At 48.1% G+C, this 26,984-nt stretch overlaps 1 protein-coding gene and 1 long non-coding RNA gene across 23 annotated transcripts in view; one reads left to right on the top strand and one right to left on the bottom strand.

The window, feature by feature from the left end:
* PTPRT (protein tyrosine phosphatase receptor type T) overlaps positions 1 to 26,984 on the top strand; it is a 1,148,549-nt gene that overhangs the window by 1,055,356 nt on the left and 66,209 nt on the right. For 14 of the 19 annotated variants that reach the window (XR_012061742.1, XM_072944247.1, XM_072944255.1 and 11 more), the window contains 2 exons: positions 4,001 to 4,191; positions 20,222 to 20,309. Coding sequence is in view for 18 of the 19 variants with exons in the window: in XM_072944247.1 (XP_072800348.1) it covers positions 4,001 to 4,191; positions 20,222 to 20,309 (279 nt within the window). In the remaining variant the exon portion in view is untranslated. The remainder of the gene's footprint in view (positions 1 to 4,000; positions 4,192 to 20,221; positions 20,310 to 26,984) is intronic. The other 5 variants (XM_072944250.1, XM_072944242.1, XM_031687817.2 and 2 more) reach the window with 1 other exon arrangement.
* Positions 1,146 to 7,356, bottom strand: LOC140687434 (uncharacterized). Of its 4 annotated transcripts, none has more exons than XR_012061743.1 (5): positions 7,066 to 7,356; positions 4,828 to 4,899; positions 3,563 to 3,768; positions 3,307 to 3,471; positions 1,146 to 1,346 (listed from the first exon to the last, which is right to left on the bottom strand). It is a non-coding gene; the product is annotated as an uncharacterized lncRNA (long non-coding RNA). The 4 variants fall into 4 exon arrangements; XR_012061746.1 differs by having other exon boundaries at positions 3,307 to 3,403; XR_012061745.1 differs by having other exon boundaries at positions 3,563 to 3,694; positions 7,066 to 7,355.

The raw sequence follows: 26,984 nt of genomic DNA, 5'->3' as shown, positions 1-26,984 counted from the left end.
CTGACCAGCCACATGTGGTGTTGAGCACTGGAAAGATGGCTAGTCTGTGTTGAATGCCCTTTCTATAAGTGTAAACTGCACATTGGGTTTCAAAGCCTTAGTATGAATAAAGAATGTCAAATATATCATGAGTAATCTTATACCAACTATATGTTGAACTAGTTCAATGTATTGAGTTAAATCATATTTATTATGGAAATTAATTTCGCTAATTCCTTTTTACCTTATTTAGTGATGCTACAAGAAAATTTTGAATTTCCTACACGGTTCACGTCATGTTTCCACTGGACCTCTGTTGCCTACAGCAGAGTGCTCTCCCTTTCCCTGTCTCTTTCTTTGCCTAGATCTGCACTGCCCAGGACAGTAGCCATAAGCCACATGCGGTAAAATGCAAATTCCCCATTGCCATTAGCCACATTTCACATGCTCAGTAGTCGCATGTGGTAAGTGGCTACCATACTGCACCGCGTGGGCACAGACCCTCTCCATCATGGTGCAGAATTCTATTGAACAGAGCTGGTACGGGCTGAACATACTTATGGCAAAAACCACAGAAGTCGGGTGCGAATGCCTAAAGCTTGGGCAACGTTTCCACAGTCCCTAACTCTGCAGCACGTTATCTTTTTGGAGCCCATCCCTTCCCGCCTTTGTCAGACTTGTTCGTGCACACTTCCTCTCTTGTTCTCTCCTGCAAGGGCACTGGTGTGTGTATCTCCTTCTGGACATACTTTCCTCCACCCTGCTGTCTGAACACAGCACCTAATACTGTGCTTTGTACAGTACAGGTACCCAGGAAATACTTGTTCGCCAGTTGGAGTGGCAGTTCCTAGCAAGCGATTGGAAATACGTGGCTGATGCTAGTGGGAGGCCTGTAACAGGTGGTAGCAGGAGGTGAAAAAGAGAAAGTCAAAGCCAGGTCCCCAAGGAAGAAGGAAGAGTGACTGGTGGAGAGACAGAAGAGAAGAAATCAGAGGGGCGGTGGTCACCTTAATCCCTTGGCTCACTCTGCAGCCCCCTCCCAGGCAGCGACAGGAGTCATTGCAAGGGAATTCACAGCCCTAGGCAACGGCTCCAAAAAAAAAAAAAAAGTGCAAAAGCAATCCAAAATATTACTGTGTGATAAATAAACATTCAAGACCCATAAATGAGAAGTTGAAATGGCATGAAAATTAAGGGTCTGGTGAGGAGAAAAATGAAAAATGTTCTCTCCCTGGGCCAGCTGGTTTGAGTTACATTTTATGAGCAGCCTGTGGATTCCAGCGCCCTTGTTGAATTAGCAGCAGAGTCGCACGTTGATTTCAAGGCTCCCTCTCGAACAGGAACATCATAACGCTTTTTACTTGGGGCTGATAAAAAAAATAACGTAGCATTACTTGTAAGTTCCTGAGAGAAGTGAGTTGTGAAATTGGGTTTTCATTAAACCTAATGATGGAAAATTAAGTATAGTGCGTCTGGTGAAATGGGCTGTGATAAAAGGCATCACTTCTGCATTATCAGAGGTTAATAAGGGAATAGGTGAAGTAAGACACATTGGGAAAGGGAGTCCAACTAGTTGAATTAATAAACCTTGAAAATCCCTTGGTTCCGAGTCTTCATAGCATCATTAGCACCGGCGTTGACATGATTACAAATGTTACAGCAATCCAAGTTGCTAAATTTCAGACACGTTTATTTTCCATTCCAGTGTTGGTTTTGCTGACACCAAGTTTACAGTCTGTCTAGCAATGTGTTTAGGGGAAATATCCATATTGGTAGCTATTTGGTTTTGGAAACATTTGGCATCTCACAAAAATTGTCAGGTGCCCGTTCCTAAGAAGGCTGTCTCTGCCAGGCAGCTGGCCTCCCAGGCAGCCCAGGCCCCAGGCCCGTGGGTCTCGGAAGACATCTGTCACCATCTGTGATGGTGGCTGAGGGGGGAGACATTCACAGGGCTCCAGGCGTAGACTCCACCTCATCCTCTCCTGGGAACTGTGACGTGCAGCATCCAGAAGAGCAAACCCTTCTCCTTTCTCCTCCATCCCCAACCGCACCACAGCATCACAGGGGGACACTCACCGGAAAGATGCCTCCTTTCTATGGCACTGGGACACCTATCAGAAATAGTGTGTCTTTAAAGACAAGGAGTCCTCTTCAGATCTTTCAGTGGCTTCCCACTGGCTTGAAGCTTCTTAGACACCCACAGCCTTTCCAGGCCTGCCTCATACCATCTCTTAGAGCTTTTCCCCCGTCCCATGTCCACCCACCACCTCTGTTCCATCTCAGCCTCCTTGATGTGGCCTAGATGTGCTTGGGTTTTCCAGCTTCTTTTCTTCTGCTTCCGATGGTTCTTCTTATCCGACTTCCCTACTGGACATCAAGCCTTGAGGGTAAAGGCTGTATTCTGTACGTTTCCAGTGTCTACCAGACCCCCTGATGTAGAGTGAGGTCTCAGTAAACCCAGTTCCTGACCACAAGGGCATGATGGGGAAGGGAAGCAGTGCCCACGTTTGCCAAGCTCCACGTGTAAGCGGGGCCAGTGAAGATGTGTTCCCTGTTCCCTAAAACTCCTGGGAGAAAAGTGAGCAGTATTTTTCTCATGCTTTTCAGGAAAGTTGTGCTACCACCTCACCCAGGCCCTTCTTCCTGGTGCATACACTTATATATTCCAGATCTTTCTGCTGGCAATCCTTTGCTTCCAAAAAATAGTTTTGCTCATGCTGTCACATAGGAGGAAAGTTCACTTTCACCTGCAGACTCAGTGTTTGATTGATTATTGTGACATAGAGACAAACAAGCCAAAAGCAACATGGATTTTGAAAAGTCAGGTTGCAGAAAATGAGGAATACATGCTAAACCTCCAGGAAATGAGTCTGGTCTAGGGCTCCTGAGGTGCCGTGTGATGCCTGGAAACATCTGGGGGAGATGCCGCAAATCTGCTGGTTCTCATCTCCTGTGTGCCACAGACAGGAGGGCCTAGGGCATAGACTGTCCGTGTCTTTGGAAGGAGGTTGGAAATACCAAGCCTGAATGGCTCCAGATGAGATGAACTGGCCCTGAAGGACTGACAGCGTATGCCCAGCAGGGAACTGGCTGGGTAAGAAAGTGATTTAACTGGTCTACAGGGAACAGAGGAATTCAAATTCCAGCGTTGGTAGGCATCAGTTTCCAGGGGCACCAAACTAATAGGGGGCAGTTTAAGATTATTATCAGGGGGTATTATAGAAGTTATACCAAGGAGAGGTTTTATAAAGGAGATGATGAGACATAGGGCCCAGGCCTGGGAGAAGTAGCTGGCAGGACTGAAGGAAGAGGTTCATGCTTCCCTACCTGAAAAGTAGTTTGAGCAACACTCCTGGCTCAAGAGGTTACGTGCAGGGGACATTAGATAGTAGACAGAAGGCGATCACTGTTCTGGAGCCTGTAGCTGGAGAGAGCAATGAGAGGGGCTGGGTCCCTACCAGCTGCTGGGGATTCAAGACTGGCTCCAACTCCCTAGTAGAGAAACCAGGTCACAGAGATGCAGGCAAATGGACCAGAAGCAGATGCATGGCTCTGACTTTCAGGGACCTGAGGTTCTCCTCACCTGCAGGCAGACACCAGAGATGATTCTAGGCAACCTGCTTCCTAAGTAGGAGGGTGTTCCCAGTATCCAGCCTGCCTGGCTCCTTCCTGGTTCTGGGATTGGCCACGATTGGCCAAGACCACCCTGACAAGCCTGGAGGAAGGATGGAGACAGGCAGGAGATGGCAGCCAACCTGGAACCATGTCTTTACTCCATCTAGATACATCCTTGAAACAGAAACGAATCAAGGGTTATTGTGTCACTGGTTTGCTAGTGGTTTTAATGTTTAAATCTACCACCACAGCCACGCCAGGGAAGCAGCGTGTCTCTAGTCTTTCTGGATCAGCTGAGTCCTGAGTTAGTTCCCTCGGACCTCCTCACGTCATCCTGGGGGAGGCATGGAGGACAGGGGACAAAACTCCTATAGGTGATGGTCTGTGTTGCCCCTTCTCTTTGAAGCAGATGGCAGCCGCGGGGAGCTGTCCCAGCCCACCCTCACGATCCAGACCCACCCCTACCGGGCCTGCGACCCCGTGGAGATGAGCTATCCCCGGGACCAGTTCCAGCCCGCCATCCGGGTGGCTGACCTGCTCCAGCACATCACCCAGATGAAGAGAGGCCAGGGCTACGGGTTCAAGGAGGAATATGAGGTAAGAGACCGGGCTGCGGGAAGCTGCCTGATGGGTACAGGCTTTGTGGTGCTAAAGCCTTGCTACTCAAAGTGTGGTCCTCAGACCAGCCGCATCAGCACCACCTGGGAGCATGTCGGAAGTGCAACATCTCAGTCCCCACCCAGACCTACTGCATCAGTTTGGATTCACAGCTTCCTTCAATAGGAAGATAGAACGGCTCGAGCCCCCATCCCACGTGTTGTAGAAAAGCCAGCAGATCACCCCCGCCAGTGATTTCTAGACAGCCTGCTTGGTCCTGGTCACCTCTTGCTTCACAGTCATGCCTCTCTTGTCTTCTCAATCCCCCCACGTCAATGTCTCACCTGGTGACCGCTGTCCTCCCTCTCTCTGCACCTACTCCTCACTCCTGCATCGGACATCCCTTTCCTTCCTCCCCAGCACATCTCGAACGCAAAGGGTTTGTGAGTAACAGTTGTTACAGAGATGTTGGGAATCACAGACGGATTGCCACAAATACAGGAAGCACCTGAATACAAGTCACCTGGGAGTTCTTTATCCACTTCCTTCCCAAAAGTTCTTTCTAGTGTCCTCAAAATTTCTGTTTTTTCTTCTTTTTCCTAGCAGCCTGGAAAAGAACTCCCACACTCTCCTTACCTTCTTATGCAGAACAACTTAGCTGTCTTTGTCTCACTCCTTTTGTTTCAGACCTTGCCCATTAGGCCTCACCTTTTACAAACAAAAAAAAGTAAAATAAAATAGAAGGAAAAACTCATCAAGATGTTTTCCTGAACTAAAGAACACCTCACTCCCCGAGAGAAATACAGCTGCAAGCATCTCTTTCTTCTCTTTTCCTCTCCTCTCTCTCTCTCCCCCCACCTCTCCTCCCTCCTTCCCAAACTATTTTTTCAGCATTCACTGTGTGCCAGGCTCTGAGTTATTTGCACTAATTTTTTTGTGTGTGTTGTGTTTTTTTTTCACATGCAGCATGTGCCCCAAATATGCAAGGTTCAGTTTCACTGTGTGCAGTGAAAACACATTGACTCAGACTCTACACATTTGGAATTCTTGATTCTGCAGACTAAGTTTATCTCTCAGACGATATTCTGAGAAAGAGCTTACACAGCAGGATTTCAGAAGCTGTGTGAGATCATGAAATTGTGCTAAACTGGGTTGGTCCTTTCAGCCATGTTCCAGCACAGCAAACCTTGTGGCCTGTCATTTTTGCTCCCGGAGTTTTAAAATTCTGTATTAGTTGAATGAAGAGTTTGGATAAGGTAATTACTAAGGGCCTGTCTGGCCCTAAAACTTTATGAGAGTGTAAAACATGGTAGCAAGGGGCATGTTTGACACATTTATGAGAACAAAAACGTTGACGTCAATGGATGTGAGTAATTACCAGCTCAGGAGAACCAGCAGTTAATTTCAAATATGGTCTAAGTAAAGTAGCATTTTTCACATACTCAATCTATAAATTTTGGAAGGATGTTGAGATCAGCGTTGCAAGGGGTGTTCTCATCAGCTCGCATCCCTGGGCCTCATTTCCTAGGAGGTTGGGCGAGTGGCCCCAACCCCTTAGAGTGTGTGTGGGGTGGGCGAGGGTGCATGTGTGTGTGCTTACACACACTTGTGTGGATCTGTCTGGTGAGAAAATGTCAAGAGAGGGTGTGTTGTTTGTCAAGTCATGTTCAGTATCATGAAAGTTTAATAAGTCATTCGTCATAATATTTAATTTATTTTATAGTTTCAGATAGTGTTAAGGGACATATGTGACTTATCAGTTGTCAAAGCCTGAGAAACACTATTCTAAGAACCTGCAATCTAAAATTTGAAAACAAAAACACAAATACATTTGATGACGTTGGTGCATTTACTTTCCAAAATGACATCTCTTAAAATCATCCATCCCTGTATGGTAGGATTTGGGTTGATTTTTTTTACATTAACTTTTTTTGTACCTTTTTGCATTCTCCAAACTTTCTAACGTGGAAATCGAACTGCTTTTATAAATGAGAGAGAAAACAATACATGTTGTTCCATCATTTGGGCTTCAACCAGAAATAGCGCTAAGTAGACTAGACTTGCCCTTAATTAGTTCAAATTATATTAATCAGTTAGCTTGAATGCTTAGCTTCTAGTTAACAGCATTTCCTAATTAACTAGAGGTTAATTGGAAAACATTACTTCATCGGAGTCTTTCTGCAGAGTCCTTCCACTTCCTTAGACTGTAGCTGGGTATTGCTTTGATCATCAGGGCCCCTATGATGTCTGAAGTCTACATACTGAGCACAGAATGACAGATATTGTAGGTATAAGACTCCTGGGCCTTCAGTCCTGCTCTCAAACCCACACTCTGTTTGTTGCCTGTCACTCCCCTACCCTGCTCAGTTTTTTTTTTTTTCATACAAATGAGTGGGTTTCACAAGTTGACATATAAGGGACCTCTCAGCTACAGAAAGCTGTGTCTTCTAAAATTCAATATGTTGACAATCACTTGCAAATTTATTCATTACATATTTTCTGAGTGTTTACTATTTCCTAAGGACTGTTCTAGAAGTTTGGGATACAACAGAGAACAAAAGATCCTCGCCCCCGTGAAGCTTGCAGAGGAAACCCAAAGTAAACCATAGGCTTAAAAATAAGTAGGTTATTTCACAATAAATTACTTACTGTAATATGTTAGTAAATAATATAGTATGTTATTTAGAGGGTGAAAAATACTGTTTGCTGTGTTACAAACTACCCCAAACCTTAGTGACAGAAAGCAACTGATTTATTGTGCTCGCTGAATCTGCTGAGCAGGGTTAGTCTGTCTCTACTCCGTGACGTCTGAAGCCGTGACTTGGAAGGCTCTAAGGTTTAGGACTGAAGTGATCCGAAAACGCCTTCACTCACATGTCTCATGGTTGATGTAGGTTATCACCTGCGATCTCAGCTGGGATTGCCAGCCGGAATACCTACACGTAGCCTCTTCAGATGGCTTGGGCTTCCTCACAGCATGGTTGCCTCAGGATCGTTGAACTTCTTACTTGGTGGCTCAGAGCTCCCCTGGTGCACCTGCCAGCTAGCCAGGTGCACAGCACATCACCCCTTGTGACCTACACTCGGACCTCACACAGCATCACTCCTACCACATTCTGTTGGTTATGAGCAAAAAGTAACTGCCTACGTCCTAGGGGAGGGGACTCAGACTCTGTCTCCTGAGAGAGGGAGGGGCAGCTGCAAGGTTCTAGAAGAGAATACAGAACAGAAGCTATCGGAAAATATAATCTATGGATAATACTTCCACAAGTAAGCACCATGGGGAAAGAAAGAGCAGAGCCATGAAGAGAGAAGGTGTATTCCAGGGACGTGGGGGTGAAGGAGGTTCCAATATTAAACAGGGTGGGAGGACTTTCTTTAATTAGAAGATGAGATTTGAGTAGAGACATGATGGGAAATATCTGGAGGAAAAGAATTCAGATCAAGGGAGTAATACACCTCTCAGGTGTAAGGAGGCCGAGGGTGGCATGGATAGAGTGAACAAGGAGAAAAAGTAGTAGAGGGTGCTATCATAGAAACAAAGGGGGCCTGACTGTACAGTACCTTCTCAGTCACTGTAAGGACGTTGGCTTTTACTTTGAATGAAGTGGAAAGCCACTGCAGAGTTTTGAGAGGACAAGTGATAATTTTCTGACATTATTTTCAAAGACTGATTCTAGCTACAATGTGGAGAACAGACATAGGGAGGAAAGGGTAAAAGCAGGGAAACCAGTTGAGAGGCCATTGCAGTGACCCAGCAGAGAGACGGTGGTGACTCACGCCAGGATGTGGCAGTGGGGGTGGTGAGAAGTGGTTGGATTCTGAATGTATTTTGAAGACAGAGCCAACAGGATTTCCTAACACATTAGACCTGGCATGTGAGAGAAAGAGAGGCTGCTACCTATGCCGGTGGTAGGATGGAGCTGCCACCAGTAGAGAAGGCAGGTAGAGCAGGCTTGGGAACAATAAAGCAGTGGAGGATTCGATTTTGAACTGAATTTAAGATGTCTATTAGACAACTTAGTGGAAATGGAAAGTAGGTAGTCGGGTATATGAGTCTGGAATTTGGGAAAGAAGCCTGGACTGGGGAGAGAACTTTGGGTGTCATTGACATATAGACTGTTCAAAGTCACTGAGCAAGTGAGCAAAGACAGAGATGAGGACCAAGGACTGAGCCTCGCTGAATTTCAGCTGGAAGATGTTGGGCACTTTTCATGGGCCAAGCATTGTACTGGGCTCTAGGAACTGAGATAAGGTAGAGCCCTTGCCTTCTGGGGAGCTTAGAGCTTATTCTAAGAAACAGGCAAATAAACTGACCGTTTCACTGTTTGGCAAAATATCACAATAGAGGTAGCCTCTGAGTGCTGAGGGAACCCTTGGGGGTGGGATGCCTTAAGCCTTGCCTGAGGGTGATGGCCAGTGCCTTTCTGGAAGACATAAAGTCTAAATTAAAGCTTGAGAAATAGGAGGGAACAGAGAGGGAGATGGGGCTGAGATTGTTAGTAGGGGCAGCCATGGGTGGATGGGCAAGGGGATTTTGTCAGGCTGAGGAGTTTGGATTTTATTCCAGAAGCCATAGGGAGCCACTGAGAGAGCAGGATTATTTAAGCTCAATTTGCATTTTAGATGGAACTATTTAGCATGGGTTAGAGCAGAGAGACCAGAGGCAGGTAGGTGTCTGGGACACTGATTCAAGGAAAAGATGGAATTGCCTGAACCACGAGACTGGGCCCAGAGCCCAGACAAGCCCACACACATTTTTTCATGTACAGCCATGAAATCAGCTTGTTTTCCTTAGCATATAAGCTTTAATCTCTCAATTTATATATATTTTAATTTCAATGACTTGAATCATCCTAAATTGAGAGTCAAAATGCCTAGATTCAAGTCCTGTCTCCTTCATGAAGTATCTGGGTGACCTTGGGCTGGTTACTCCCCTTCTCTGGGCCTCCATTTCCATATTTATGCAGCGAAGATGAGGCAGTTGGTCAAAGTGATCCAAAGAATGCTCTGCCCATGGTATTTTGGGAGTCTCGGTAGAAACCATTGTCCAGGCCCGCTGGATCTCTCTCCCACCTGTAGCACCACTGGACCCCACTCTCTGGGGCCTCCACCCCTGTAGTTATGTCTCAATCCTAACGACTATGACTGACCAGGAGCCTTGGGTTCCTAAGAACTCAAGAGTGCCTACATAGCAAAGTAACTGCACTTGCTGTACAGATCTGAGTCTTAGAGGTTTTCAGTCTTGACTGCACATTAGAATTACCTAGGAAAGTTTTAAAAACAGCAGTGCCCAGGCCGTCCTTCAGACCAATTAAATCAGAATCCCTGGAAGTGGGATCCAGGGATCAGTATCTTCTGAGCTCTCCAGGTGACTATAATGTACTTTCAAGGCTGCAAGATGCTGGAGACCTGTGGAGTCCTCAGCACATGCCCTGTGTGTGCCCACAGCCCCATCACCTCCCCTTCTGTACTTGCTGCTGCTCATGTCTGATGCCCATGGAGGCATGTGATGAACCTTCCAATCTATCCTGCTGTTGGAACTCAGCCACATTAAAGTCAAGGGGTTTCTGCATGTGATCTTGAACTTCTGCGTCTTCCCTCCTCCCCCTCCTACTTCCCCAGCCCAGATTCTCCCACTGTCCTCCATTACAAAACAAAAATCCTAAGCATGCCATCAAATGCTAATAGATGTTGGCTGGACGGTAGGATTGTCTGTGTGCCCTATTACCCTGGCCACCATCATGATCAGCTGAGTAGCAGGTTTGGGGAGGATGAGGGACAACAGGAAGAGGTGACTTTGTGATGCAGAGAAGGAAGAGAAGCATGTTAATCCCAGTCCAATCCAGGCAGCTTGTCATCATAATGAATAGAACAAGCCCAGTAGGGAAACCAGAAGGTATCTGGTTATTACAGCTCCATTAAGACTATTTAAGGCAACAAGGAACAGCTGTGAGGAATATGACGCAGCCTAATGAAGAGCAAACATTTGTTCATTTTCCAGCTCTGGGCAGACACGCCGTGTGCATGGCTTTTGTGGGGTGAGGCCAGTGTTGGCATCTTTCTCTTAGTCATCTGTGGATGATGGTGGGCAGGCAGCCTCCTAATGGGGTGGAACCATGGAGACGGATGCTTCACATCACCCCAGATGCCCCTTCTCCGCTCAGAGGCGCCTGAGCAGAGACAGAGTGGACCTTCTGCTTCTCCCACATTTTTCTCTCCTCGGTTGGTACCAGAGTCACTGAACATCCCACTGCAGGTGACCCCTGAGAGATTCTGATCCAGTTCCTCAATTTGGAAATGAGAGATCCTTTTGGTAGGGACCTGGGGAATTAGTGGCAGATTCCCAGATCATGAAAGGGAAAAATTATGGTGGTTCTCCAACTCTGGAAACTCATAATGACCCAAATAGAAAAACTTGACTCCACCTGCTCATTGCATTCCACTCTCCATAGATTAAAATAAGGAGAAACTGGGCCATTTCCAAAGGGGACCAAAAGACGTCGGCAACCCACGTGGTTTCAGACTTGGAAGTTTTTCTAGCAGAAAAGAGCTCTTGTATAAGTGCCTCTTTTCCTTTGAGCTGATTTTTATTTTTCCACTTAGTAGTCTATTTGTAATCCAGCAACCAGTATTTTCTGTTTGATATGGGAACCCTCCCCAACCAAGTGAGCAAATTTTAAGTGGTACTGTTGAAAAATCCCTTGACTGGGAGTCAAGACCCAGTTCTCGGTCCGTTCCTGACGTGCTGGGTGGACTTGGACAAGACTCTTCCATCTCTGCTCCCTGTTTCGTCTTCTGCAAAACGTCTGACCGCACAGCATGGGCTCCAGAAACCTGATAACACTTATTCTTACTTCATTTGGCCAGACACGCTTCTTGAGTACCTACTGTGTACCTTACATTGTGTGAGGGACTGGAGATAGTTAGAAAGATAAAGAAAACGCTCTACTTTAAAGGAAGCTCATGGTCTTATGACAAAATGTAATTGCATAACAGAAATTTAGGTAGTAGGTAGCCACTTAAGTGAGTTGCTAAGTGCTGGTGGAAAACTTCACGACTGAGACTAGTTCTATCCAGAAATTTAAAAGGCAGTAATTCTTAAAAGAAAGACATCAGTGCAGAAAGACCCTCCCATCTGTGGGTTGTTCCTCTAGGTGCCCAGAGTGTCTGGCTTAAACTTGAAGGTGAGCCTTCCCCAGGAATTTGCTGTTTCCATTTGCTTTCCTGCCTGAATTAGTGGTTCTTAAACTGAGCCGTGTGTCGGAACTGCCTGGGGAGTTATTGACGTGGGACAGGCCCAGGCCTCTGTGTTCTACCGAATTCTCTAGGAAATCTAGATCCCTACCAAAGTTAGAACGGCTGGCCTCAAATTTGTCATTTAAAAGAGATCTTGTAGCTTTTAATGGAGCCTCTGAAATGGCGCTTTGTGTCTCTACCTGCAGACATGCACTCCACTATTCTGCCTGTTCCAAGTTCCTGTCACAGACAAATACCCCGTCTTGCCACCATCTGATTTTCAACTCAGCCTCCCCAGCAGAACTCATAAATTACCGTCTACTTAGTGACATGGTGTGCAATAATATTTGCTCTCCTGATGCCACTCTGAGTAGACGTCATTAGTCATCCTCTCCTGCCTTCTCCATCCACATTTATAATCCCTAAGGCGTGTGCTTTTCAGCAGAGAAGGAAGCATTTGTTGAAAGTGTGGCCTCTGCCAGGGCCACCACTAACTCATACCACACCTTAGAGTGAAATAGCAAAAGGTGCCTGTCTCAAGATACTTGACTTCATCACCTTCCAGAAAATGTTTTAATATATCCAGAAATCCATCATGCCTACCAGATGCATGGTGCTCCCTAAGATGCAGTGCTCTCGTGTTGTGCACAACCTGTACAGCCATCCTTGGCGGCCCTTGCCATCTACCAGCTGGCCATGGCCTTCAGTAAACATAGGTGTTTACCGAACTCATGGGCCACAGTTGAGACCCAACCTTAGGCTTCCAACAGCTCATGAAACTCTTTCTCTCTTCCTGAATACTATGTCTTACCTGTACCTAGTGTGACCAGCTTGTCCCAGGTGCCCAGGATGGTCCCAATTTTAAAAAAAGTTCTACATCCTGGGAACCCCTTTGGTCTAAGGAAAACCAGAAGGGATGTTGCAGGGAGCCCCCATCTTTGCTCTTGGGAGAATAAGCTGGATGTTTCTGATCAGTGGGAAGCAGCAAATGAATTCTGGGAGAGCCAAGGGGCCTTGACAGCATGTCCGTGGGAAAGAGTGGGATGGAAGAGACTGAACACCTGCTATGTGCCAGGCCTTGTGTTAGATGCCTGCAGGCATTATTTCGGACAATTACTAATCATTACAGAACTCCACGGGTTTTGTGTATTCTTTTTTTTTCACTTTTTGGTTTGCATGCTGCAGAATCTATTTTTGGAGGGCAGGGTGCACAGCTCTAAGCGTTTTAATAAATGCATAGACTCATATAAACACCAAAACACTCAGGATACCTGAGAGTCCCATCAGCAAAAGCATCCCCCGCCACCCCCAGGTAGTCAAATCCCCCCCACTGACTCCTAACCTGAAGGGTCTATTATTGACTTCATTTTCAGAAAAGTTGATTGAGACTTGGAGGGGTGAAATGATTTGCAGTAAAAATAGCCACACACTCTAATCCATCTGCCTTTTGCAAAACCCTGCCTTTTGCCTGAACGACATGCACAGCTAGTGAGCAAGAGATATTTCTTGACAAGATAAATGAATGATAGGCCCAGGTGACATGGCTCCTCCTTGGTTAGACTCTCCGGGATCTGTCCTGCACCTGGAGTGTGCGGTGGTGGGTGGGCGCACAGGGAAATCCTGGCAGGCTGGACTCATCATGGAGGAAGCAGGCCCTCAGCTGTGCCCTGAAGCATCAGCCGGGAACCTGCCTGGGTCAGCATTCCCTGGGCCTGGTTTTGCTGCACCCCAGGGCATATCATATCCAATTATCTCCAGGGATAGAGTCAAGCCAAAGGGAGTGAGGAGAGCACCGCAGCCGACAGAATCTGCTGAGGTTAGTGGATGAGCAAGTGGAGGAAATGGAGCAGGACGTGCTCAGCCGTGGACTGGAGGTGAGCTGCTCTTGGGAGCTCTGTGTTTGGATGTCTCACTCTTTGGGGCATAACTCAGGGAGGCTTAGGTGCAAAGAAGGATGTCCAAAGGAGGATGACAAGCTTCAGAAAGGACTTCCCTGTCTCAGTAGGGCCAAACCACCAGACGGGAGGAGGAACCAGCCCAACAGGCATCAGGGGCAATTTTGAGTTCTCACAGTAATTAAAGAAACAGAGTTAAAATTAAAACAGAAAATTAAAGTAACAGAAACTAAAATATTGAGGGGGAGACCAGGGTATGTTGCACAGTCCTGACTCAGCAGAGCAAGGCAGAAGGCCCCAGGGGACTTCAGCTCTGTGGCTGGGAAAGAGGCTGGCTAGGTGGGTGGGTTGCAACCATTGGAAGAGTGAGTCTGGGCCCGGCACCGGATGATAATCTTACCCTAAAGTCCATGAAGCCTGTCAAGACGGAAAAAGGGAGGGCCCAAAGGGCAAGTGCTCTTAGTCACTTGTCGTGATGCTGGTACTGGCTCCGCCTCCTCATGGTAAAAAAATGTCTAGTTAACTGAGAATAAAACTCACATTCTTGGCCGTGGTCCATAAGACCTCAACTGAGCGCCACACCCTCCCCATCCACACTGTGTGTCACTTTTCTCAGCTCTGCAGAGCCTCCCTTCCAGTTCTGGAACACACCGGGCTGACTCTTATCTCGGCCTCTGCGCTCACTGTCAGCCTGGAGCGTTCTTCCCCCAGCCCCTGCCGTGGCCGGCTTCTGCTCATCGTTTATCAGCTCAAGTATGTCAACAAGAGACCGGCCGGAGCCCACCTGGAGGTGAACACACCGGGTTTAGGAACCGTGGGACATCTCAGGAAGAGGATGTCAGAAAGGACGCAGGCTGTGGGCCGTGTTAGGGGATTTGGGGTTTGTTCTGGATTGGACACATTAGGAAGTGGTAAGGTTGGGCACCTTCGTAAATCTTAACTATCCGAAGGAGCACAAGCGAGAAGCTAAAGCTGAAAGTGACCGAGGATCTGCTGTCACTCATATTAGCCAGGACAGGGGATGGTCTGTTTAGCTTGGACAGTGTTCCTGCATGTGTTTGGATGTAACTACAGAGCGGTCGCGTTTTTGCCTTGCTCCATCCTGATCTCTGAGTAGCCTTGTCTGATGTTGGCATTCTGTGAAATTGTTTATGTTCAACAGGAAAGCACCAAGGTCCAACCGTGAGTGCCAGATCCACTCCCGGAAGTCGGGGCTGCTTTTTTCCTTCTCAAATGTCACCTTTTCCTAGAGTCCTGCCCATTCCACCCTGTCTAAGCCAGTCCCTTGTCCCAAGTCACTGTCTATCCCAGCACCTTGTTTATTGCCTTTATGGCATTCATTATAAACAATTATCTTGTTTGCTTATTGTGTGCACCTTCCCACAACTAGGACGTAAAGTTCATGAGGTCTTATCTGCCATATCCACTGCGATTATTTCTAGGACCTCGCACAGCCCTAGCACCCAGATGGTCCCTTGGAAAAAGCAGAAAGGAAAGAGAGAGGGAGGGAAGGAGGGAGGGAAGATGGGCTCCCTCAGTATGTATTCTTGGGCAAATCATTTCCTGTTTTTGGACCTCACTTTGCTGGTCTGTAAAGTGAAGCAATAATGTTCTCAAAAGATCCCTTCGGATCTGTCTTTCGAGGATTGTATGAATACCACGGCTCAGACCTCCAGAGGGGCAGATATCCCCAAGTGTACCTTTTAGGACTTAAACACACACACACACACACACACACACAACTGCCTTAGAAAAGCAACAATGTGGAAGAGTAGAAAACATTTCCACACTCAGAGAAGAGTGTAAAAATAGAGCTCAGCACTCTAAGGAGAGGAGAATGAGGAAAGGAAAGTGGAGATTGATAATGGATGAATATAATGAGATGGCAATTTTGGTTTCAAAGAATGTGATTAGCTCCTAATGACTGCCACCATTCCCTGGTCAATCTACTGTAACGAGCCACTAATGTAAAAATAATGCCCCTCGGCTGGCTCACTTTGAAGATGGAGATGAGTGTCCCTTTCAGACTTTTACCCCCTCGTATTTTTTTTCCCTTCATAAGATTATCCCCTATTAGATCGCAGCTCCCTAAAAAGGGAAATGGATGTGTGATCAAAGTCTGCAAATGAGGGGGTCATTACCGCTCACTCCTGGGTGGCTCCACGAGGTCTTGCCTCTCTGCCTTTGTCAACATCATCACAGCCCCGGGCCTGCACATTCTCCATCATCCCCCACCAGTGGGGAGACAGAGGCTCCCAGGGTTGTGCCAGGGGCCGACGTGGTCTCCCACAGAGAAATGCCGCTCATCCCAACTCAACACAACTTCTTGGGAATTTTCATAGCTTATCTGCACGCTGGTGCATCCTGAAGAGCACAGCCTGGATGTTGAAAGGGTTCCCAAACTGTGCCTTTTAAGGACTCTGAGGATGGACAGGGACCTTCATTAAACCTCTGCAGTGTCTTCGTGCAGAGGGTGTGTGCTTACTCTGTAGGGCCTCACGGATCAGGGCAAAGAGGAAGTACATGGAGGCACAGTAAACAAAAAACTGCCCAGTGGGTCTGTGCAAAAGTGAGGCAGGAAGCTTTATGGGGTAGTGAGCTCTCTGTCACGGAGGGCATCCAAGTCTAAGGGTATCCAGGTAACACAAGCTATGAATCAGCCAGTCAGCTGCCTAGAAGACCACTGGTGGAAGGCAGCACAAACATTATTTTCAAGGTCACTTACACCTCTGAGATTCCAAGATCTTTGCCTTCTGTGTGCACCAAGGTCACCTCACCCACTAATTTTTTTCAACAATCAACTCACTTATTCAAAAGAGGTGATTTGAGCACATATAAAATATAAAGCCAGTATTGGGTTCTGGAGATACAGACATGAATAAGATGCTACCCTTTTACCTGGAGTAGCCCATCACCAGGTTGGAAGACAGGACACTCAGATTATCAGATGTGAAGGAGTCTATCTACCGATAGAAGTGACTGAATAGCTGGGGACGCAGTGGGATAGTGGGGAGGTACGTGGAGAATGTTTCACAAAAGAGAAGATGCTTGGACTGGGTTTTGAAGGATATGTAGGAGTTTACCAGGCAGACTCAGGTGGAAGAGAATTTCAGGCAGAGGAAACAGTATATATAGTCAGTCTCAGAAGTTTGTAACACCTAAAATTGTCTGTGGCATTGCATTTAGGTGCTAATCATTGGAATATTGATTTAAGGGCAAGGAATGAGTCTGGAGGGACATGTGGGGTGAAATCATTAAGGACCTTGTATTAAAGAGTTTGGAATTTATCCCTGAAGCTAACAGTAAAGGGAGTAACTGGGTCCTGTTCACACTTTAGAAAGATCTCTCTGATCACAGAGGAGAATGGATTGGAGGGGACAAAACCGAAGCACGAGAAACCAGTGAGGAGACTTGTGGGGAAGTGTTCCTCCAGGTAAATTCACTGTTTGCAAGAATTATGGCTGCACGTTGAATCACCCAGGGAACTTTAAGCACTACTGATGGTTGGGTCCCTTAGACTCTGATGAATAGTCTAGGGTAGGGCCATGGCTTTGGAAGTTTTAAAGCTTTCCCCAGAAAAGCTTCAGCCATAAAAAACCTTAAGCTAACTGTAACCTGGACCCTGGCGCAGAGTAGGTAGCCAACAGATTTTTTTCTGGAAAAATTAGTATGAAAATATTCAGAATCTCCTATTCTTGTTTTCACACCACTTTGGGGTGGACATGATTAGAAGAACAGCTGACTTTTATTTCAGAGGGTTTCAGATGGAAATTCCATCCCCTAGAGTATTAGCTTAAACATCAGGAAGTCCAGCCCTACCCCTAAGACAAGCCCACCCCACCCCGGCAGAGAGACAGGAATATATAGGCCTGGCCAGTGGCCGAGAGAGCCAGAGCTACCTGGCTGGGGTGAGAGCTTGAGGCCAAGGGCTGGAGAGACCAAGTTCTGAGAGTTACCTGCAAAAGCAAGACACATTTGCAGCCTACAGATGGCCTGCTCCGGTGCAGGAGGGATGCAGCGTGATGGGCAGTTACAGTGGGGAGTAAGGAGGGGACGGGGGGGCAGAAAAAGAGTCAAGCCCTCCGTCTGCAGAACAAGCGCTGTCTCCACAGCGCTTTCTTTACACGCTCAGATTCAGGGCAGAGCCTGGACCTGTTTTCCTTCTCCTCCAGAGTGCCAGCCTAAGAGTTTCTGAAACACGTGAAGAACAAAATGCTGATCAGTTAATAACTGGGAAGGCACTCTCTTACCCCCAGCTAAAACCGTGGGCAAAACTAAGTTGGAGAACCTGGCTTAGCCCAGGCAAGGACCTCCCACCCCATCTCCGTTCAGTCGGGAATAGCCAAGTAGCAGGATGGCCATCAGTTCTGCCTCCCCACCCACCGCACGAGGTTGAGGATCACGGTCATGCTTCTAGGGTAAAGGGCAGCACACTGCAGCCACAGGCTGAATTCAGGCCAGCACCTCTGCTTCTCTCGGAACACAGCCACGCCCTATTGTCTGCATTGTGCCCGTGACTGCGTTCACTCTGCAGCAGGGGAGTTGGGTATAAGTAGCTGCAACAGGGACCGTGTGACCTACGGAACCCATACTGCCTACTAGTTCATTACAGAAAAGGTTTGCCAGTCCCTGCTCTAGAAGAAGACCCACCCAAAGTGGCTTGGAAGATGTATGGGAGACCAGAAGCAAGGAAGGGGACATCACACATGGTCTGGGGCTTGGAATAGACAGTGGTCCTGCCTGCCTGTAAAACATTGCCCACTGAATGGCTGAATTTCTGACCAATCAGGTTGCAGACTCCTCCTTGCTTAGGATAATGGACCTGGTGAGGAATAGGTGGGCAACGTCAAGGCTGGTGCATTCAGATGACTGGAAGCTCCTCTCCCCTGCACTGGCTGCAGGAAGCTGTATAGACTGAAGATGTTGTGAATTCGGTCTCAGAAGCAGTGCATGGGCTGTGGGCAGGGCATCCGTTCTGTTCTGTGAGATGTGGTCTGACCTTCATGCTTCTGCAGCTGTTCTGAAGCTGTTCCTGTTCCCTTAAATGCCCGCCTGCCTTCTCTGGGAGATAAGAGACTGCACCCTCCCCTGTGTTTCCGTAACACTTGGGTCCTAACTCTGTTCCGTCACTCCACGTGGTTGTTTACTTGTCTGTCTTCTCTTAAACTCATGAGCCCATTTCTTCCTTCCCTCTAGCTCTGACTCTGGCCCTCTGTGTCCACTTTCCTACTCAGCATCTCAGCTTGGATGTCGAATAGTCATCTCAAACGTGGCTCACCCTGATGCAGTTGTTCTTACTGCTTGAACATGTTAAGGAGCAAGTACTGTGCACGGTTCTGAGCACTTTGCATATCCAAAACACAACCCTTAGCTCCCGCTTCCCTAAACCTGTTTCTCCCCATCTGCTTCTTCTCCACCTCAGTCAAAGACAAGACTCTCCACTCAGTTCTTCAGACCGACAACCTGAGAGTCAGCCTTTGTCCCTCTCTGTCCTTCATAGTCCATGTGCACAGTACGTGTGTTGTGCCCTGCCCACATCTACACTCACTGGTCCCGTGTATGCCCACCCTTCCTTCTGGAAGCACCTTTGATTTTTTGCTGGAGGGCTTCCTGAAGACAAAAGGCATATGCATGCCTTGCCTGCAGAGCATGACGGAAGTCCAGGGATTACCTAAGAGTTGTCCTCAACCAATGATAGATGGGAACTGGAGGGTAAACACCCCAACTCCCTTCTCCTCCCTGGGGGACCACTCTGAGGCACAAGATGGGCCTATGGGATTAAGCCCCAGGTGCAGTGGTGCCTTGTTCACTGATGGCTTACCTCCCTGGCTTGTCTAACACTTCCCACTCTCCCACCCATGCTCCTTATGATTACCTCCCAAATAAATCTCATACCAGAATCCTTGTTTCTGAGTCCGCTTCTGTGGGGAGACCAAAACCTACAATATTCAACTGAACATCCTGCAAATAATCACTTCTCACTACTTCCACTGCCACCATCCCGGTACAAGGTACCGTGGTCTCTTGCCTGGACTACTGCAATGACTTCTTAACTGCTCTCCCCTCTTCCTCCCCATCCGTGAGCCAGAATGCGCTTTATAGAATGTGAAATAAATCAGCTAATTGCCCTGCTCAAACCCCTCTCATGTTTTCCCATCACACCTAGAATAATGCCCGACTCGCCGCTAATGACCACAGTGCATATGCGCCCTGAACTCTCCCTGTCTCTCCACACGCTCTTGTCACTGCTTTCTCCGACCCTCGTCCTTGAACAGGGTCGTTTGGTCACCACCTTGGCACCCACCATTCTCTCTGCCTGGAAAACGCTTCCTACTTTTCTCGGCGTGACTGGCTTTTTCACCTCATGAAGGAATTAGATTAAGTGTTGCCTTCTCAGAGAAGCCCTCCCAGCCTGTGCATTCCAAAATAACTCTTGTCACTCTCTCTCCACTCTGCTTTATTTTCTTCAGCGCGTTTCCCACTATTTAAAATTACATGTTTGCTTATTCATTTGCTGCATCGCCCAGTCGACTGGAAGCTCAGGGGGGATTTTTGTCTATTTCTCTGTACTGCGAGTGCCTAGAATAGCGCCAAACACATATCCTCCAAGCGAAAGGACTCAAATATCCTTCAGGTGAACAAATGAACAAATGATGCCCCTACTGGAGATTTGAGCTCATGCTACACAAAAGATGTCAATAACATCTGAGCTCGTGAACAAGTGAGTAAGTCAGGGAGGGGCCGAGTCTGTGCTCTTCCCAGGCCCCATCCAACAACACACAGCCTTTATACCGTGTCACCCCTCACAGTGTGTCTCATTTTCCCTGTCGGCTTGTCTGCACTCAGATCAAGCTCCTGTCTCAAGCCAGTCTGATCGCTCTTTCGTTTCTGTTTAGGCCTTACCGGAGGGGCAGACAGCCTCGTGGGACACAGCCAAAGAGGACGAGAACCGCAACAAGAATCGATACGGCAACATCATATCCTGTAAGTGTCCCTCTGGTGGCGGAGGGGGCGCCAGGCTTTGGGGACATGGACGGAAGGAAGCTGGCACTCTTAGTCACCTGGAGGCCGCTACCAAATAGTCCTTGATGTTTCCAGCCTTGGGTCCACTTGCTAAGCTCGGGGCTCTAGCTCAGCCTCCCTGACAGACCTGGCCCGGATGACAGCGCGTGGCTGATCTCAGCCAGAGGGAGTAGGCAGAGAGCTGGGTCCAGGCGGTGTAGATCCAGGAACCCTCTGGAGGCTGGGTCTTGCCCGGGCTTGCCCACTCAAGCATCCCTCAGGTCGGGGAGAAGGCCCAGCCTCACGGGGGTTCCCAGCAGGCCCTCTGTGCAAAATATTGTCTTGGCAGCAAGTTGGGGTGGGAGCAAGGTTCTGCCCATGAACACCTAGGTGAGAGAATAATGCTATTTCAGGAAGGTGGAGTCCCAAGCAAGGACTGATGCTCGGATGGAACCAGAAACTCTGGCCTAAGTCTGAGGGTTTGGGAGGCAGCCAGCTCAGGGATCACAGGAGCCCAAGGTTACTCTGTTCACACAAGAGACAGGGCTGAGCGCATCACGACTTCTGCCAGCCCTCACTGCTAGTGGGGGCGGGGCTCTCCAGTGAGTGCCTGCCGCTCAGGGCCTACCTGGGCACAGGTGTTTGGTGGCACTGTGCCCACAGGAGGAAAGCATGTTCTGTGTGGACCTGGGGGAGGCATGGAAGGACGTTGCCTTTTGCTCAGCAGTGAGCTTTAGCGTTCCTAGAGGCACCCCTAGGTGTGTGATTTGATGAAGGCAGTGTGGTGGAGCAGCTAGAGCCCTCTGGAGGCAGAATTCCTGGGGTTCCGTCCCAGCTGCGGGGCCCTGGGCAGTTTACCTGACCTCTCTAAGTTTCAGTTTTCTTGCCTTTGAAATGATGAAAAGGACAGAGATAGGATGGTTGAAAAAGATACAGAAAACCTTTGGCACAGTACCTGGCCTTTTCCTCGTAGCCCTAGAGCTACTTTCTCAGGGTCGCTGCTGAGCAGTGTAGATGCGCCATTCCTCCTTATTTTAAGTAAAATTTGCTGAACACCCACGTGGGGACATGGAATAAGCCAGGCTGGGGCACGGAGGCATCATCCAATGTCCATTTTGGAAGAATCACCAGGGCAGCTCTTTGGGAGGGTAGATTCGATTAGGAGAGACTGGAGGCAGAGGGACCCAGGTAGGAGGCTACTGCAGTGGTCCTAGTGAGGGACAAAGGCAGTGACAATGCTTGTCTGTGACTGTGCATGATATTTACTGCTGGCAGGAGAGGGAAAGAGAGACTGCCGTGGAAGTGCAAACCACACACAGGTCACACACAAGGATGGTCATTTCCAAATATTGGTGAGCACAGCCGTCAAAACAACATGAATACAGAGAGGGCAGAGTTGCCTCATACAAAATGCTGAGCACATATTCTGATTAGAACCAGAGTCTACAACAGCCTCTGTCTGCCGTGGTGCAGCCAGCCTGGACCTTTTGACATCTCACCCATTGGGTACGAAGCTTCCCTTAGTCTCAGTTCAGCCAAAAAGAAAGAAAGAAAGAAAGCCTAAATAATGAATCATTTCTAGCACAGTTCAGTGTTTTGTTTTTGTTTTCTTTGTCTAGACATTGCCTAAGAAAAAGCTTGGAGGAAGAAAGCGTAAGATACAGGCAGCTTGTAAGGAAGAAAGAGACAGAAGTTTTAGCTTAGCTGTTTCCTGTGCTGATTTAGAAATCAGCTGTGAATGGTAGAGCTAATCAGAAAACACTTATAATTTGTCTCTTGGAAGAGAGTAATGCAGACAGTGGGATTTCCTGCAAGTGAAGTGTTGGCAAGAGATATTCAAACAATCAGGAAATGTGTATTAAGACCTAGGATGCGTAGGCCCTGTGCCAGGCACTGGGACACTCGGTCTCGGCTACCAGGGAGCTCACATTCTGGACACAAGTTCTGCTCACTCTCACCATCCTCTGCTCCAGTACCACGTGTGCCGTGGTGGTATGGTACCTTACCTTGAAATATCTGGTCCCTTGTCTGTTCCCCCATAGGATGGTGAATTCAGATGAGGTCCACTGAATTATTGGCTGTAAGACCACGTGTGACCTGTCTAAACCTTAGTCTTCTCTCTGTAAAATGGGTACAATGATAAAATATTATAATAGAATATAATAACAGGAAAAAAAGAAAAAGGAAAAACAGTAAAATACAGTAAGAATAGAGTCAAGAGACCCTGCCTCCCTGAGGAGACAAGGGTATCTGGGCTGGGCCAGGCATCTGGTCCAAAGCCTGAGGAGCCAAGGATGAGAGTCCAAACTGCATCTTGCCGGACCTCCCGCTGCAAGTCCTCTGTGCTCAGTCCCCTTGCCCAAGCCATCATCAGATCTCCCCTGGCCTCTGCTGTTCTTGGTTGTTCCACATCGAATCCGGCCCCCAAACTTAAACCTGTCTGATCTCTGATAGAAGCCAGAGAGACCTCCTCAAAGTATGAATTGAATCATGTCACCATCGTCCAGAAGACCTTTCAAATGGCTTCCTTCACTGTTGAGCGCTTCTTATCCAGAGGTCCTCAGCCACCTCTCCAGTCTCACTTTACACTGTGTCCTCTCCGTGAAGCCCCAGTGGCCTTTATTCAGGACCTTGAACTTCCCATGCTCATCCATGACACAGGGCCTTTGCACATTCCCTTCTCTCTATCAATGTGCCTTTCCCTCCTCTCTTTGCTGTACTAAGTTCTACTCATTCTTCTGGTCTTAGTTCAGGCACCACTTCTCAGAGAATTCTTCTGACCGTTCAAGTCTTGTCAAAACCCCCTTGTTCACTCCGAGAGCACAGTGCATGTCTTCTCCTTAGTTCTCGTCATTGTTGCGACTTGAGAGGCATGTGGGTGACTATCTGTTGGCTGCCTGACCTCCTGACCAGGACAGATGCCCTGTGACAGGGCCCGGACTCTCTTGCACTCCATGTCCCCGCACCTGGCACATGGCTGGTGCTCCGTAAACTGGACTACAAGTTGGAAAGCACAGACCCTCTGTAAGACCCTGAAGGACTGGAGCCGTGAGTTTCTCCCCCAAAATAGAGAGCACCCAGAAAGGACGGATGGAGGAAGGCTGGATCAAGATGACTCTAGGCACAGTGATATTCCAGTAAGGAAGGAACACTGAGCCTGAATGATGAGGGTGGAGCTGGGATGCGAGGGGAGAAGGGGCACTCTTGTCCCCTCTGGAAGCCACGTCTGAGAAGGCAGGATTCCAGGCGGCAGGAAGAACGGTGAAGGGGATTACACTTCATTACAGAGGGGAAGAAGCTGCTGTCGGTGTCCTGCCTCCACCCACGGCCCCACCGCCTCCTCGTGCGGTAACAGCTGCTGGCATCTGGGGCCGAGACTAGAGTGAGGTGGGCAACACTCCCCGAGTGCACTGTCCAAGGGGCTGCTCACTGTCAGCTGTGGACCCTGCGCCTGCCTGACCCTGAAAGCAAGCAATTCCTTAAAGTGTGTGCCCTGCGCCTCACTGGTTTCACCCAAGTCTTGCCCCGTCTGCATCTCTTTGCCTGAGGACTGTCTCCAAAGCGGGGGCAGGATGCTCCAGTCTCTCTTGGACCATGAAGTAACCCAGCACCTCACCCCCACCTCTATACCTTTCTCCAGAGTTCCCATGGTGGGTAGGCTGCAGCTTCCACAGTGATAATGGACTTGGAAACGCACCCTTTCTGGGCTGCCTTCTCTTGGCTGTCTTCCCTAACCCCCTACTCTCCTCCTGTTGTCCCCTTCTCTTCCTCTATAAACTACTTGTGCTGGAATCCTCATCCTCTGGGGAAACCCAAACAGAAGCAGAGGGAATTCAGACACCTGATGACACCACCTTGATGGGTTTAAAGAAGCCAAAATCTCCTTTCTAATTTAAAAGTCAGTAATTCTGCAGCCAGCCCGGTCTGCTCTCAGTACTGAGAGGGGACAGTGCCAAGGAAACTAGTGCATCCAAAAGAGGAACAAGACACGAAGGGGAACCAAGAAAGAAAGAAAAAAAGTCCCGGAATTGAAATGAAAAAAGGAAAAGAGAAACAGCCCCAGGAAGGGAAAGTGTCCCTGCCTGTGTGTGTGTCCCTCCCAGAGGCAAAGTCTGCCCTGGCTTGATAAATAGAAATACTCTTGGCACAAGAAGAAAACTGGGTGTGATTAGCATCTTAAGGAACCCAGAGCACTGGAGGCCAGAGTGGAGGACAAAGGCCCAGGCCAGGGAGAACAGAGAAGATTAAAGGGAAGAGAAGGAGGGAGGGCACTGCCTGCAAAGGAAATAATGAAAGAGAAACCTTGGCTCAATAAGCTCTTTCTTCCAAATGATTCTGTTTAGAATTTAGTAATAGGGACAGTGGGGGTTTCCAGGGAGCAGAAATGAAAGGAAGTGAAAGGGAAGGAAATGAATGGGGGAAACAGAACAAAGAGTTCTTTACTTTTAAGTAGCTCTGGGGCGTGGACTGTGGACAAGGGGCAATCTCAGGACTGCCCGAGCATCCCCCACGTGGAAGTTCGAGAGGGTGCTTCCTGGAAGGAATTTACTCCAAGGAGAGGAAGTGATCTCAGGGGTGGCAGATTTTATCAAGTGAGGCTCCCCTTCTGGAATCTGTCAGAGTCCCAGCAGGAAACAGATGGGGCTTTCAAATAGGGTGATTTGAGGATCATTTAATCAAGTGATTTTTTTTTTCAAAGATGTGAGCTGGGTGTAGGGAGACTGTAGGGAATATTGTGGTCCCCTGGGGCTACATGCTACACTCGGGTTGCAGAAGATTCAGTTAGAAGAGGTTCCCAGGACTCCGGAGAGAGATGGCCTGCCTGGAGGTATGACCTTTAGTGGCACTGCAGCCAGCCCACGGTGGCCCCAACAGAGGGAGCTGCAGGAATAAGCACCTCGATGGCACCCTCCCACCTCAGCCAGTCTGCTGCCTGTGCTTTGCTTTGGCTACACCCAGCCAGAGCCAGAGGACAGGGACTGTAGTCAGAGTCCAGTGGTTCTCAAAGTGTGGTCCCTGGAGCTCCTGGGAACTTGTTACAAAGGCTTATTATTGGGTCCCGCTCAAGAGCTACCAAATCACACATTCTCTGGAGTGGGGTGGGGGCGGCAGCAGTCTGTTTTTAAAGCCCAGGATCATCTCCCAGATCAAGTCCTACAGTAAGTTCTGGTCACAGAGTCTACCCCTGGAGGCAGCTAAATAAGAACCCTCCCCCCTTCCTCAGACGGCCCCCTTAGTGGGCTGTGGGCTGGACGGCCTGCTTAGGATGAATCCATACATTCATCATATGGGCCACTGCCCCTCTAACTTTCTCTCAGCGCTCTGCCCCTCTGTTTAAGCCCCCTCTCCGACCCCAAAGCTTTCGTCTCCTGGAGCAGCTCCTCACAGGGCCCTGCAGAAAGGAGCATGGAACTGGCAGAACAAGGAGGTGCACAGAATGTCGGGCTGTTTCCCTGTCATACCCGGGCCACCCTCGCTTGATAATGCTAATTCAATCAAGATTGAATGTGCAGACCTTTAGCTTCAATGGGATGCCCAGGCAGTCTCGGCAGAATTACCTGCCTCCTCCCTCTCCACTCGCACAAGATGATGGCATTAACATTTCCAATACTTCTAGGAAATGATTTTTCAGCTCCACAATTCATTGTAATGAGTCAAATCTCTTTTCTCTGAAAAATTGCACCTTTTCTTTACCCTGCCCAGAAGACAGGAAGAAAGAACATCCCTGTATCCAAATCATTGTCTCTTCCCAGCCCCACCTCTCCGAGGTGATTCTCTCTTTAAGTGGATGTGACTGGAGAAGACTGATTTATTGGGTTACCTTTGATGATGACGGAAGGGAGGAGAAATTGTGGTTTGTTCTGAGATTAGAGCTGTGCATGGGAGGAAACTGAGCCCTCTCTTCTGGCCGGGGACCGGAGTACACAATGGGATGGGACAGTGTCCGAGTCAGAACTGGCATGCAAGGGGTGTGGAGGCAGTGGGGCTTGGGATTCCAAGAGGGATAGGACCCTGCCACCCTATAAGGAAGCTCTCAACCTGACACCTTTCCCTAAGTTGTAAAACTTCTTAGAGCCTTGATTTTCTCATCCATAAAATGGGTTACTATGAGAATTAAATGGCATTGCACCCATAGAATAGTGCCTGGAACATCTTACGCACTCCACAAAGATAAATTTCTGTACCTAACACCAGACACAGGTGGGTCTCTAGTCTCATGGCCCAATTCCAGTAAGATCTTTTGATCTTTCCCAAGACAAAGTGAAGTGACTAGCCCAAGCACCTCTATGCTGAATAACTGAACATCGGTCTGTACATTCGAACTTGAGTCTGCATGTCAGAATCTCCCAGAGGGCTTGTTGAAATACAGATTGTTGGGCCTCGCTTCAGAGTGTCTGATTCAGCAGGTCTAGGCAAGGACTCAAGTGATTGCATTTCTAACACGTTCCCAGATGTCATTGAAGCTATTGGCCAAGGGACTACACTTTGAAAACCACTAGTCTAGAATAACAATAAAACTGAATTTACATTTTTGCATTGATTTCTTACAATACACTAGGTGCTTTCATATCTTACCACTTTTAATCCTTGCAACAAGTCTGCAAAGGTAGATAGAGTTTTGATGTTATAGTTGGGTAAATTGAGGCTCGGGGAAGC

This window comes from Vicugna pacos, chromosome 19 (assembly GCF_048564905.1).
Source record: "Vicugna pacos chromosome 19, VicPac4, whole genome shotgun sequence".
NCBI lineage: Eukaryota > Metazoa > Chordata > Mammalia > Artiodactyla > Camelidae > Vicugna > Vicugna pacos.
The sequence above is the reverse complement of the archived record's forward strand: the minus strand, read 5'-3'. Positions and strand labels throughout refer to the sequence as shown.